Source organism: Carlito syrichta, unplaced genomic scaffold, assembly GCF_000164805.1.
Source record: "Carlito syrichta isolate Samal-C Ts95f unplaced genomic scaffold, Tarsius_syrichta-2.0.1 Scaffold163527, whole genome shotgun sequence".
In the NCBI taxonomy this organism is placed as follows: Eukaryota; Metazoa; Chordata; class Mammalia; order Primates; family Tarsiidae; genus Carlito; species Carlito syrichta.
Window position 1 is genome coordinate 115,508 of NW_007107623.1, and position 14,912 is coordinate 130,419.

At 41.2% G+C, this 14,912-nt stretch overlaps 1 protein-coding gene across 2 annotated transcripts in view; it reads right to left on the reverse strand.

Annotated features, from left to right (window-relative positions):
- Window positions 1-6,316: 6,316 nt before the first annotated feature.
- Window positions 6,317-14,912, reverse strand: part of AGK (acylglycerol kinase) — a 104,414-nt gene continuing 95,818 nt past the window's right edge. Inside the window, exons 14-16 of one of the 2 annotated variants that reach the window (XM_008051100.2) lie at window positions 12,369-12,439; window positions 9,426-9,510; window positions 6,317-7,772 (exon numbers count right to left, since the gene is read on the reverse strand). In XM_008051100.2, the coding sequence (XP_008049291.1) occupies window positions 7,635-7,772; window positions 9,426-9,510; window positions 12,369-12,439 (294 nt within the window). In that variant the 3' untranslated portion in view covers window positions 6,317-7,634. The remainder of the gene's footprint in view (window positions 7,773-9,425; window positions 9,511-12,368; window positions 12,440-14,912) is intronic. The other variant, XM_021709125.1, reaches the window with a different exon arrangement.

Sequence of the window (14,912 nt, forward strand, 5' to 3'; positions counted from 1 at the left end):
TTCTTCCTTTCAAGGGTTGAGGGGGACTTCCTGGTGTTGGTCAAGTAATGGTCACTTTTGGTGGTGTCCTAAGGTCCAGGGAGTGGGTGGTCAGAGGCAGGAGTAGGGGTGAAAGGGAAGGCCCCGATTCTCCTGGAGGACATAGGCAGACCCTCTTTCTCTGGGACTGGAGAATGTACAGGAAGGATGCTGTTTTAAGCATTTCTGTCCCAGAGTCCTCTGCATGCACACACGCTGGTTTCCTGCACTGTCTTAACTGTAAGCTCAGAAGAGCTGATGTAAAGACAGCAGGGTGAGAATGCATCTCCTGTCATTTCCTTTGAATGGTGAGTCAGGGCTTCTTGGGTCTTCCCAACTTTGTGTTTTCTGGGTAGCTGTCTTATGTCTCCATGTGTCCACCCTCACACTCATTCAGAGGGTCAGGGTGTGGGGTGGCCCGAGGGAAATGTGCCAGTGAAGCAGTGCCATGCCTTAGGTCTAGGGGCCTGGGTTCTGCTAAAGCAGAACTCTCCCTTTAAGAGGGAAGCCAAGGAACCAGTCCTTCCATATCTTGCCAACCCCTTGTGAGGACCAGAAATCACACATAGAGCCCCTGCTCTGCGGAATGGCATGTGTTCTGTCTTTGGGTACCTTGCTGCTGTTCGTTGTCCTCAGAGTAAGTCTCACCTGGTTGTGAAGTGGAGCCTGTTGCACCCAAGAGCACTTTCTGAAGGCTCGCTGTGTGCCAGGCTCTGCTCCCCACATGGGAAGTGAGCAGGCACAGCCCCGTGGCATTTCCTGCCAGTTTTTTACAAGGGAAATTTGTTTTTAAAGTGGCAAGCAGGGATCCTCCTACAGTGATGCAAGTTAACTGCGACATGGGCCTGCACTTCTGTCCCTCTTAAAATCTTTTCTGGGAAACCATCTGTTTTTGTTCAGATCTTGGGGAATGTCCCTCATGGCCCTCCAGGTCTATAAGCTGTTTAGGGGCAGACATCATTGCTACCATCAGCCTCCCAGAGAAGGCTGGACACCTAGGGTGCTGATGTCCCCTCCTGCCCGGCCTAAGCTGCACAGTCCTCCTGGGGAGCTGGAAGCCTGATCTCATACCACGCTGTGAACCATGGGCTAACTCAGAAATACTTGCTGACCTGTGATGCTGGGGCTGCTCTGTCACTCTTGAATTGGTTAGAAGAAATTTCGGGTGGCAAGATTCCTCGTGGGGACTAGAATCCAGGCTTGGCATTTGTTGGTATCCATGTACAGTAAGACAAAGAAAGGCCTGGCATGTACACTATAACAAATATGAAGAAGATGTTTTCAGTTTTGTAGGCTCAGCAGATGCTTTTACTCAGCCTTTGGGAAGATGTCCCGTAGTCCCCTGGCTTAGGACTCTTTGTCTGCAAGGAGTTAGAAATGGTAGGGCTTATCTCCCACCATACTAAAAAGTATGGGCCAAATAGTATGTCTAGAATTCGCTTTGGCTTTAGTTAAACATGAAGCATTCCAATGTCAGTGTACCACCTGGGGTCCACGAAGTCCTCAGTCCATTATGACTACAGTGAGTTAGAAGGCTTTCACTTCTTGTATCCATTTTTCATGATGGCATCCCTTGAATCTGGCCAGGGGAGGGACGCTGAATTCACTGGCATATCAACAGAAATAATTTAGCTTAGGAACTTGGCATCTATAACTTACCTTGTTTTGTTCCATGTGAAGATCAAGACAAGAAAGTTATGAGTAACACAGGTACAGATCATTCCAGATGCCATATGTGAAGGTTTGTTTAACATGTAATTACCTATGATATTTTAGCTAGAAGAGAAACTAAATCATAGCTAAACTATTGTTTTTCATTCTGGAGGCTATGAGGATGAATTTGCTGTCTTGATAAACGGAACGCCCTTCAACTACAAGAAATGAAATCATGTACCTTTAAACAGAGGCCTTCAGGGAACCTTTTGTAAAGGGCAGTAATGAATTAACCATTTAGTAGTAGGACATCAACCCTCCGAAGATAGGCAGGGACCCAAGGGACCGTTCATTTTTTTTCCCTTTGAGACTGCATAGCCGAGAGAATGAATTGAGATGTTTTCTCCAGTGTAGGTCATCACTGGAGAAGTCAAGGAGTGGCTGAACCAAGTGATAATGCTCAGCTTGACAGTGAACTTGGCTCAGTGTGGTGACAGTTCTAAAATGGGCAAGAAACTTAATGTGGGAACCAATCTGCTAGGCATGGGCTTGTATCTCCGTTAGGTCCCAGGCTGGTGGGCTTGGAGTGTGTGACATGTCCAGCCCTCCTGCTCTCCTTATAGTTGCACCCTGAGGTGGAAATTCTGTGATTCCAGTCCTATCCCCTCTCATTGCAGGAAAATGCTTTTCTGATTCAGGTAGGGGGAGAAAAGGAGTTAAGGACTCCCTTGACTCCCAAGTCATGGGTTTTTAATATTCCACTTTTATTACTTATATACCTCTATTCCCAGAAGCTACTGGAGCATTGAGTGTTGTGGGAAAAGGCTAACTGTGAATTAAGTTAATGTTTTTCTTATAAGAATTGGAAGTTTATTTTTATATTGATATTACTATGTGATGAACTGAGTATGCACATACTGAAATGGAAGGAAATTTATAAGACTATAATCCTAGAAGAAATGGGCAGTTTTGTAATTGGGTAGCAGCCGAGGCCTCATAGAAGTTTGACTGTGTGTAAATGTTTTGGAGAGTGAAAAAGGTTGTGCTGTGAAACCTTGACAGCATTCTTTAGAAGATGAACTTGGCAGTCCTAGGAAGGATGACATACAAACACCAACCTCAAGTAAAACTCTAGTAAAAGAGGATAAATGTGATCCTTAGACCTCTCAGTCAGCTGGAGAGAGATGGGAGTAGGAAGTAGTTTCATAACAGGCACTTTAATTCATTTTTGGAGCTGGAATTTAGGGGCAGTTAGATGAAATTGCAAATTTAGAAAGGGAATAGAATTTTTTAGTGTTATATAGAGAAATGATGATGGAGAAAAAAAGCCCTGCTTTCATCTTTTTAGAATTTATCCTAGAATCTTAGCTTAGCACGGGCTTTTAGAGTTAATATGACCTAATTTCAGAAAATTTATTTAATTTCTATAGTAGGATAGGTGTGAAGTACTTATGTTTGCTGTAGTATGCTCATCTAGACTAATAATACATTTGTTTTGCTTTCTAAGGACACTTGGGGAATGTGGGGTAAGGTCGGGTGTTATAAATTAGCAGGAGATGATTCATAAAATGAAAAATCCACACAGAAGCAACTGAGTGAGATGGTTGCAAATATATTTAATTGACATTAGTGTGAAAATTTCTTCCTTTGGTTAAATTAAGCAAAGAAAAAATATTTAAAACATTGTTAAGGTAGTATTTTGGGGGGGAAAAATTTGGGGTCTAGCATGCTCACAAAGACTGTCAGTGAAGAATGGTGGAGTTCCTGTTTCCAGATGGATGACTTCAGGGGTAGAGCAGAAGAAAACAGAATGAACTCCCTTTGTTTACCCAAAGCTTGTTGACTCAATTTTTGTATAGGTCTGGGAAATACACCTCTCCTGAAAAATAGTTATAGCCTTAGAAACACTCTTATCCTATTTTTTCTGAGTTAGGATCAGCGTAGCCTCCCTGTCGCCTTAAGTGTAAAAATCCTATTTTGATTAATACCCCAGCATCAAAGATATAGCAGTAAAAGAAACTAAGTCTATTTTTATTTTGAGTTTTACCTCATATTATGAAATTAGTAAGACCATTCATAAATTTTGCCCTAACTACTAGCATATACAGCTGTGTCGTGCTCGCTTACTCTGTTTCCAGTGGTGATCATTTTAAGGCCTAAAGAAAGCTGGGTTAATCCTGAAGCTAAGATACATGTTTCTTGAACTGATTCTGTTCTGTGGTACAAACAGCATCCATGTATACCATATCTGTAAATACCTGAACCAAGTTGTGTGCAGAGAGGTTGATATACCATTATTTACAGAAAACGATTTTTACAATTAAAGCTCACATTTTAACATGAACATGTGTGCTGCAGTCCTTTCTCTAGTCTAAGAAAGGCGGTTTGTGTAGGAAGAAATGGTGGCCCACCCCACAAGCGGAGCCCACGGGGCTGGATGCTGACTACACTTACAGTGATGATGGAGATCAGGGAGCTGTTACCTGTCCTTCTGGAGGCCACAGTCTGGACAGATGTTCTCCAGGTAATAGGATCCAAGGTTGGACATAACTACACCTCACAGAAGTCCCAGGATGGTGCACCTTCAGTCCCATCAGGAAACTTCTCAAACCGCACGGAAACAGAACCCCTTTGGTTTCACAAAATCTCTTACCAAAGTTTAGTATAAAATATTATGCCTTGATGTGTGTGTATTATAAACTTTTGTTTCCTTTAATAGGTTAAACCTTTTAGGGAGTTAACAGTATTTGTTTAGAACCATTATAAGCTGCTACCATTAGTGCCTCCAGAATCAAATGGCCTGTATTCAAAGCCAGGTTCCTACTTTCCAAGCTATGTGACCATATAGTATTACAGGCTGAGTATCTCTTTTGAAATGCTTGGTTGCACTACAGAACTGAAAGTCAAAATTCTCTGATGGGCACTTCCTTTTAGCATCATGATGGCTCAAAAAGCTTCACACTGTGGAGCTTTTCAGGTTAGGGGTGTTCAGCCTGTGCCTACTTCCTAGCATTGTTGTGAGAACTCAGTTGCACATGTAAAGCACTGACACTTAGTAATTAGAACCATATGTGCAAATATGTGCATGCCAGTCTTGGAGCAAAAGAAAAAAGCCATATATTAAAACTATCTCTAGTAGAAAGCATCTACTATATTTTTTAATAGAAATAACCTTCGCTTTTGAATGAAATCAGTCTGTCAAGAGGTTTGCAGTAAACAGGAGGAGGAGGAGGAGTTTTGTTCTCACGGATGGCTCAGTATCCCAGCTCTGGCTGACAGACTCTCTTAGCTGTTTTGTTGAGTGTCTTCTGTGTGGGTATATACAGGACGGTGCAAAGAACAAAGCAACAGACAATAAAGAAGCCAAGCCCTCACGGAAAAGGGCCTGAATCAAGAAAGCAAAATGTGAAACTTGGCATATTTATATTTTTTAATGGATAAGATTCTTAATGTGGGCTCAGTGTCCTTCACTAATCATGTCTACCATTAGGATTAGACTCACATGAATTAGACTGGCATGAATTAGACCATTAGATTAACACACATGAATGCAGACCGGCAGACTTCTGAGGAGGAAAAAAACCAGATTCTGCACTGTCCTCTACGTTGCTACAGACCATAGTGTGCTACATTCTCTCAGCTGACATAGAAACTTATATTTTCTTAGACCATAGCATCCTTCCTTGCTCCATGGTGTGGGATGGGTGATCTTTATGCTGATGTTTGGACTCACCTGTTATGTTTTTGCTAAAAACAAAGACTTTATCACACCCTGAGTACAATGCTAAATAACAAAGCCTGATTTTGTCTTCATTTATGGGCTTTTAGTAGCCGCTCTATCAACCTTTAAAGTGTTGGTTTTCCCTCTCCAGTAGGTAGGGCAGTGTACGGACTCTACCTTAAAATGGATCTGCCTGAGAGGGAGCCTGTGGTAAGGCTTGCTGGCTGTCTCATCCTTTTTTCCATGGTGCACTGCCCTCTAGAGTATAAGAATCTCAGGGACACCACAAAGGACAAAGTCAGCTTGGTGGCTCAGCCTGTAATCTCGCGCTTTAGGAGGCTGAGATGAGTGGATTGCCTAAGCCCGCAGGTTCAAGACCTGGGCAACTTGGTGAGACCTCATCTCCACAATAAATCAAAAAATTAGCCGGGCGTGGTAGCGTGCGCCTGTAGTTCCAGTTACTTGGAAGGCTGAGGTGGAAGGATCGCCAGAACCCAGCAGGTTGAGGCTGCGGTGGCCGGGAGCGGCCACTGCACTACAGTCTGGACGACAGAGTGAGGCTCCAACTCAAAAAAAAAAAAGTAAACACTGCTAATGACTGGCTAACAGAGCCTCAGCAAGTCAGGTGGTTTTTAGTTCTCTGCTTTCAACAAAGTAAAGGAGGTTCTAATTAAGTTGTTAGTTGATGGATCATTCTTAATAATCTTTGATGATGGAGCACTGTGATTTTTGTCTTGTAACTCCAAAGGTATTCAAAGAACTGCATGACATTGTTATAGTACAATTCTTTCTGTTCCTAACTATTTATTTATGTGCTTACATCTATAAAGATATCAAATGAATATAATTGATGTTGAGCCCCATTTCAGCTATAAATAACATTCAAGTATTCTTGGATAAATGAACTAATTAGGATAAAGAACATTCTAATAACATGTTAATTTTTAATCAAAAATTAGAATATTTTCATCAATTATATACCATAATTATAACATTTGTTCTGTACTGAGAACACAAAGCAAGAACTAAACAAATTTATTTCCATTTATATTTTTTGTTGGTGAGATGATGAGGTAATTGATTTTTAAATGTCAAGCATAAAAATAGATTACATTATGATAAGATTCTTTGCTTAAAGTGGCATGGAAATACAGAAAGATAAAAGTCAGTTTAACAATTTGCAACTACTAAACGACTAGTTCATTTATTATTATAAATCAATGAAGGATGTCAAATTACTATGAAATTTAAGTTACACTGGCTATGTTTAAGAGAGTAATGTAACAATTTTTATTTTAAAATAACAATATTTATACAACACCAGAAAGTATATGCTTTGGCAGCTGCTTAACTTCCATGAAAAATTTTAGATACCAGCTTAGATGTATGAGGGGATACATGATTTCCCAAAAACTTCTGGGAGGTGCATGAGCAGAATAGTTTGGAGACTACTGTTTAAAACACTGTTTCTCTAAGTATGGTTGAGGGATCTCTTATAGGAGCACCTGGGAAGGGTGGCTGGATTTTTTTTTTCAATGCAGATTCCTGGGCCCCATCCCCAAATTGAGTAATCAGGTTTGAGATGGATCCCAAGTAAATCCGTTTTTAACATGCACCCAGGTAGTTCTCATGCAAATCATTTAAGAAGCACTACTTTAAAAAAATATACTAGCATTTTACAGTATTGTAGCCATGGTGGAAGAGGAAGACAACCGCACGCATGTTTCAGGATTGAGGACAGAACCAAAGCAGAAGCTAAATAGGAAGCAGAGCTCACAAAGCAGCAGCACCCCAGAGGAGCCTAAAAATAGGAAAAGGCAGCTGGGGAAGGCAGGCACTGCCCCTGGAATTCCTAGGACTGTCAAAGAACAGAATGAGAACAGAGGAGCCTGATCTAAGGATCCTGCTCTCCACTATAGTTGCACTTTGGGAGAAAACAAAAGAAAACCCCTTTCCATCCACTGAGTGTGAAAACTTTCTTGAAGCAGCCTAAGGAAAATCAGTATGTAGGATGGCCAACCATCACACCAAAACAAAAGCATGCACTCACGGAAAGCTGACTGCAAAGCGAGTGGCAGCATACACTTTGGGAAGCACTACTCGGGGAGGACGGAAGGTCCCTTGCCATAAAAAGGCCCTTAGGGTCCTCTGACAACACAGTTGAGACAGTTGAGGCACCTGTTTCCTTTTGGTCCCATGGGTGGCCTGGAGTGCAATCCTGGAGCACCCGTCCTCTGCCCACTCACTGGGCTGTGCTCTGCAGCATCTGTTCTCTCTTCCTGGGATCACAGAAGAACTGCAGTTTCCTGGGGAGCAGTTTCACTTCCACAGGCATTGCCTCATACTCCTCACTGTCGATGCTAAAGGAGCCCACTGTCCCCTGCGGAGAAAAGGCAGATCAGCTCACATCTAGCTCAGTGGACTACTTGAGTTGGAAATCTCAACACACAAGCACCAGAAGGTCATTACAGCAAACATCATTCTCTCTCAGGATTTATCCTATTGTTTGTTTCATTTTTTTATCATAAAGATATGGGGTACAATCAGGGTCAGGTAGACAAATGTTGATTATGCAGGTACCCTTGTTGATGAGGTTTGCCCCTCCCTCCCCTAGCAGTTTCCCTCAACTGCCAATCTCACCCCCACTCCCCTGACAGTTTCCCACTACTGCCAATCCCTTTCTTATAGTAGTATAATTGTTTGATGTACACTTATGAGTGAGAACATATGGTACTCTGTTCTTTGTTTCTGTGATAGATCACTGAGTATGATTGACTCTAAGTCCATCCAAATTGCTGCAAAGTCCACGTTTGTCCTTCTTTATGGCTGTATAATATTCCATTGTGTATATGTACCACATTTTTTGTTTTTAATATACCAGTGCTATGATGGGCACAGTGCTGGTTCTGGAAAAATCCCAATTCTACCATCCATGAAAAAGGGTTTCTCAGTAGCTGGGAGTGGTGGTGCTTGCCTGTAGTTCCAGCTACTTGGAAGGCTGGGGTGGATCACCTGAGCCCAGCAGGTAGAGGTTGCGGTGGCTGTGAACGTGCCACTGCACTCCAGCCTAGGCGACAAAGTGAGACTCCAATTTTTAAAAAAAGGATTTCTTTCTTTTTGTGGCTCCTATCTCCCAGAGGATTTGAGCAACATGGTTATAATTTTTAAATATTTATTAAAAGGTAGGGGTTCTGCCACATCTTTAAGGAATTCATAAATATATAGCCCTTCTTGGCCTTAATCTTTCTCAAATGAAAAACAAGACTGCTAATTCTCTTATGAAAGCCATTATAACTACTGGATCATTTTCTTTATTCTCTAAGATTTGCTTATACCTAAGGCATATTAACATTAATATCATTTCAGAGTCCAAGAAACCCTTCCATAACATGCATTTAATTCATATTTGCTATGTTGAAACCGCGGTGCCAGGCATCATGGGGATACTGTCTGTTTACCTACCATCTTGCTTGAATATGTCACTTAATGGCTACAAACCTTCAGAGACTACCTGTACAGCCTCTTTTTTTCAAGGTATAACTAAACTTGCAGTTGATTCTATTTCTACTTTTTCTTCCCACTTTTTTAGGTTATTCTAAGTTTGGCAGAAAAATTCAGTGCTGAACTGAAAACTGCTTCCAAATCCTTTATAAAAAATGTTAATGTAAAACCCATGATTAATATTTGCCAGATAGAGAACTCTCTGCATTTTAATACAGTAACCTTTTGTATTATTTACATATGGAAAATAAAAGCTCAGGAGACCTTGAAGTCACTTTAAGGAAGAACTTTGGCATGAAAACAATGGAAGTCTTCAGGAGCCCCGCTCTAACTCCATGACTCTGACAGATTCTACCATCCTTTTTAGGTCTCCTAACAGGGCCCAGAGCCTGGCAAAGTATTTGGCACATAATAGGCACCTACATGTTGGTCAGTTAATAGAGAGGAAGGAGGGAAAAACAGTAGAAAGGCAGGGAGACCAAGAAAGAACCAAACACCCTGAGACAGCTTGTTCCTGACCCTCCCCACTCACCTCCGGCAGAAGCAATGCACACTGGCTGGCCTGGAAGCATGTGGTACCATTGGCACGCAGCTCAGGGTCTCTCACCTTTCTGCTTCTGTTGGTACAGGAGAAAGCCAGTGTGAAACCAGGATGGCAGCTGCATCAGGATGCAGCAACAGAGTTCCTTCCCGCTCTTTATGAGGTTAAGTAAGTGGACAGATGGCCAATTAAGCCATGGAGTTCTGTGTGTGATTTTTCCCATAATGATTCTTGCTTAGCACTGTGATCTGTTCCATACTGAGAAGGCTGACTTACTACAGAGAACTGTGCGTGACGTTAAAACTCAGGGACTTCTCCTGAATTGTTCCTCATTTTTAAATTGTTCCACACGGACCTAATTCTTAGGCTGTTAATCTCAACTTTAAAAAATAGAATAGAAGTCTTTAGAAAAAGAACAAAACTTCTGTTGTTGTGCTTCTTGTGATTCTTTATACTTGAAGGAGAAGACAGTTTTATTCTAATTTAAAGGAGAAGCATACTTCTTTTATGTATACATATATAAACAACTAGTCTTAGAAGTTCTCCGCTTTTACACTGCTGGTGGGAATGCAAACTACTACAACCTCTTTGGAAGACAGTGTGGCGATTTCTGAAATAACTAGAAATTGACCTTCCATATGACCCAGCAATTCCCCTATTGGGAATATACCTGGAGGAACTCAAATCATTCTACAAAAAAGATACCTGCACACATATGTTTGTTGCAGCTCTATTCACAGTAGCAAAAACATGGAACCAACTATGTTGTCCATCAAAGCTGAACTGGGTAAAAAAATTGTGGCACCTATACACAATGGAATATTATGCAGCCATAAAGAAGGACAAACATAGGGACTTCACAGCAACTTGGATGGGTTTGGAGTCGATCATACTCAGTGATCTATCACAGAAATAAAGAACAGAGTACCATATGTTCTCACTCATAAGTGGACCTTGAACAATTATAATACTCTAAGAAAGGGATTGGCAGTAGTAGGAAACTGTCAGGGGAGGGGGAGTGGGATTGGCAGTTGAGGGAAACTGCTAGGGGAAGGAGGGGCATACCTCATCAATAAGGGTACCTGCATAATCAGTGTTTGTCTACCTAACCCTGTATTGTACCCCACATCTTTATAATTTAAAAAAAAAGTTCTCAGATTCCCTATACAGCCATTCCTATCTGTGGGTCCCACTTCCAAGGAACAGAGGATCAAAAATATTTTTTTTTAAACTGCATCTGTACTGAACACGTACAGACTTTTTTCTTGTCATTATTCCCTCAACGATACAGTATAACAACTATTTATATAGCATTTACACTGTATTAGATGTTATGCAAATAATATGCCATTTGATCCAGGAACTTGAGTATCTATCTGAATTTTGGTGTCTGAGGAGGTCCTGAAACCAAACCCTTGGGGATACAAAGGGATGACTGTACTTATATTAACAGTCTATTTTGCATACTAAATCTTTACCTTGACTAAATGGCTATGAAGTAGAACTTCCTGATACATACACACATACAGACACACACTCCACTTCATGCATATACCCTTTATAGCTAATCATGGGAAGCAGAAGAATAAAGCTAATCCAAGTAAATTAGTAATTTATCATTCATTGACAACAGTAATTCTTTATAATACAAAACTGTCATCAGTTTCGAAAGCAACTTCAGTGTTCTCTTCAGATATCCAGAGGAAACAGACATGACTTTATTTCACTTCCTGTAGGGACCAAAAGGGCAAGGTGGTGGTGGTGCTGCTACTGCTGCTAACAATACGAAACATAATGGCTTTGCCTAACTTAAGCAATATAGTTGGGTTCTCCTTCTATTTGGGGGTGGAAGTATTATAAAGAAGATTGGACTATAGCTGGTCTTACTGGAAAGACTCAATTAAGACAGTGTGTGGTTTTGGGATACGCGGTAGGAGAAAGGACAGGCTTTTTCCTTCTTCCCTTTACTCCAGATAGAGCAAATAAATCAAAGACCATAGAATCAGCTATTTGGCAGCTGAAGAATTTATACCAAAGGTGAGAACAACACAGACTAATGAAAACCATTCTGCTGCCGGTGCTGGTGTAGATAACGGAGTAGCCATGGAGACCAGAAGGCCTCAGCAGAAATGTCAGATCCCTAAATGAGCACAAGAGGGAGCTCTGAGACAAAGCACAGAAAGCGGGAGGCTAGCAGATGACCAGTTGGCATGGGAACACGCCCGCTCTTCACATGCTCTGGAGGAGCTGTTGTGGAGGAGTTGCAGTGTTCTTAACCAATGAAATTCTGGCAGACGCAGGGCTTAACAAATCAGACAGGACTTGGAAGAGTATTTTGTACGGGAAAAGGACAAAAGACCTGGGAAATGTCCAAGATATTCAATACTTTTTCAAGTTTCTCATTAACACCCTGGGAAGGGGAGGACAAGGTGAACTGACATGAATCATGCATACTGTGAAGTGCTTCACAATTTAAATAGACTTTTCACACACATTGTCTCACTTGAGACCGAAATCATCCCTGAGATTGGTAGAGATGATTATATTATTCCATTTTATAATGGGGAAAAGGATTCAGAGGTGCTAAATGATCTGAGTCATGACGTCAGTAAGTGGCAGATTCAAAATCTGTATTCAGCTCTTTGACCCTGAAACCAAAGTTCTTGATACTATGCCATGCTACGCTGAATTCTTTCATTTCACTTGAAAGGCAAAGACTAAGCTTACATTCTGATCTTCCCCAAATGACAGCGATGGCCAATGCAGGAGGGGGCAGTAAACATACCAGCCCACAGGAAAAAGAGAATGTTAAAATTCCCAAACAAGACAAAGCCTTCATTGGATCTGTCTTAGATTTCATGGGACACTCTGAGTAGTAAAGTCTGAAAAGACAAACCATTTAAGCCTATTTCCTACAAACCCCAGTACACTTACCCTATAGTTATAAAGTCTCCTTTGCTGACCGTGTCAGGTTCAATGCAAATGTTCATAAAGTCTTCTTTGTCCTAAAAAAATTAAGAACACTAATTATTACTCTTAAAAGTTTGGTTAAGGCAGCCTGTTGTCATCCTCAGCTTTGGAGGTTCATATTTTTAAGCTATGCATTATATAGGAGACTTTACTTCTAGTGATTTAATTCTGAATATATGTGCAGTCCTTTCTTTCACTAATAACTTTACTGAGCTATAATTTACATAAAATTCATCTCCATTGCTTGGTTTTGTTTGTTTTATTTTTTACTAAGTGCTTTTTATAAAATAAAAATATAGGGTAGAAGGTTTTGGAAGTTCTGTCACTTATTAGTAATCACAGCTCTTCTTGTCTCTAGTATTCCTGCCTTCCCTTTAGGCCAAGCACTCTGCCCATCTATTCCAGCAATTCTCAATGCTCCTAAACATCAGTTCCATGGCAGGTCTCAGTATCAGCTGCTTGGTGTGGAGAGCTCAGGTGTCTGTGTCTTTATATGTTCTACATACAAATTTGGTATGTAAGCAGAGTTGAAAGACAGCGATCCATTTAATTTATGATAATATTTAAAACTTTCCATTTCCAACCACAGAAGCTCTGGAAGATTTGAGCTACAAGAAAGTAGCTATAAAAACAGACTGGGTTCTTGTACCACTCCTCACAACTGATACCAGTCAGTGGCTAGCAATGCAAACCTAGCCCTCTGTCAATCAATCAAAACTTCTGTGTCATTACCAAAGAGAGTTCTTATTTCTTTTTGGGTAGGTTCAAAATCTGTAGCCCCAGGATTAACTCACAGGCCTCTGAAAGCCTAAAGCCTCTGCCTAAGATTAAAGGGTACTATTAGAGAACAACTATATCCCTGAACTAGGAATCACAAAACATCAAGTGGATGGCTTTGCTTCAAGTTCACCTTTTATTCAACTACTTAAGTGGCAACCATGCAGCATGAACTCTTCAAGGTTGCTTGGGTTATGTTGATGAACAAAACAAACATGAATTTCTGTCTGCAAAGAGCTTACTTTCTATCAAATCATAATAAAATAGTAAATTATAGACTATATTAAAAGATAAGTATATCAGAAGTGTATCAGAGTATAGAAAATAAGAATAAATAGATCAAAGAACATGAGGTGGCACTGATGGTAGGGGTGACATTGTTTAAGGGGGCCAGTTGAGGTGACCCCTGAGCAGAGACCAGAAGGAGATGAAGGAATCAGCAAGGTGGACATCTAGGGCAGTGCTTCTCAAACTCTAGCAAATGTCACCAGAGAACCTGGTAACTCAGACTCTGTTTTTTGTCAACTAAAAAATAAATACAATTTTAAAAATTCAGATTCTGGTCCCATACCCAGTTTTTGGTTCAGTAAATCTGGGGAGAAGCCCAAGAATTTCCATTTCAAACAAGTTCCAGGTGATGCTGATATTGCTGATCTAAAGACCAGAATGAGGACCCTGATTTAAGGATGAGTGAGCCATACAAAAGGAACACTGGAGCACAAGCTTCAGGGTGGGAACATGCCTGATGCATGTAAGGAAGCCTGTGTGGCTGAAGCAGAGTGAGTGACAGGAACAACAGCAGATGAAGATGACAGAGAAGGAGGAGAGGAGCGAATCAGTAGGCCACGTAGAAGCATCTGGCTTTCAGACTGAGTGGAACAGAGAACCACCTGAGGGCTCTAAGGAGCGAAAGATGCTCTGGCTTCACTTTCATAGGATCACTCCAGCTGTTGTGTTGAGACATAAGATAGGAGCAATACTGGAGAGGGAGACTGTGAGCCAGGTGATAACATCATAGAGAAGTGAATAGGAATGGCCTGGGGATTGAGAGATACCAGGAACTATTGTCTGGTCTGATGACAGTACAGTGAAAGGTGGGAGAGAGTGTTAGAGGGAAGAAGGAATAATGCTTTAAAGTAGTGACAGAACTACCCAATCACTAGGCCCAATGCAAGCAGACAAAGGAAAAGAAAATGAGCCACCACTGCAAGGTGCTGCAGGGAAAGCAGAGCTTTCAGGAGAGCCACACTCCAGCTCCAAGAGGGACTAGGGCTCTATACAGGGCCAGAGTGAACATTCTAGGCTTGCAGACTATGAGTCCTATCACGGCCACTCAACTCAGTCTTGGCGCCATAAAAGCAGCCAGAGAATACTTAAATGATTAGTATGCCTGTGTTCCAGTAAAATTTTACTTATGGACACTGAAATGTGGTGTTCATATGACTTTCACATATAATAGAATAATGATGCTTTTTTTCAACTATTTAAAAATGTGAAAGACATTCTTAGCTTGAGGGTGGTACAGACTCAAGTAGCAAGACAGTTGGGTCTATGGCTGTCCTGGTTTGGCTCCTGTTATTAAGCTTTGTTCTGGAGACACCATTGAGATCCTTTGAGGTTAGTCATTTAGCTTTGTCAGGAGCGAACAGAGTAGCCTTTGGTCTACAACCAATTTTGACCCATTACTGAGGCAATACCTTTCTGAAGACACTACCCAGTGCCCATGTCTGA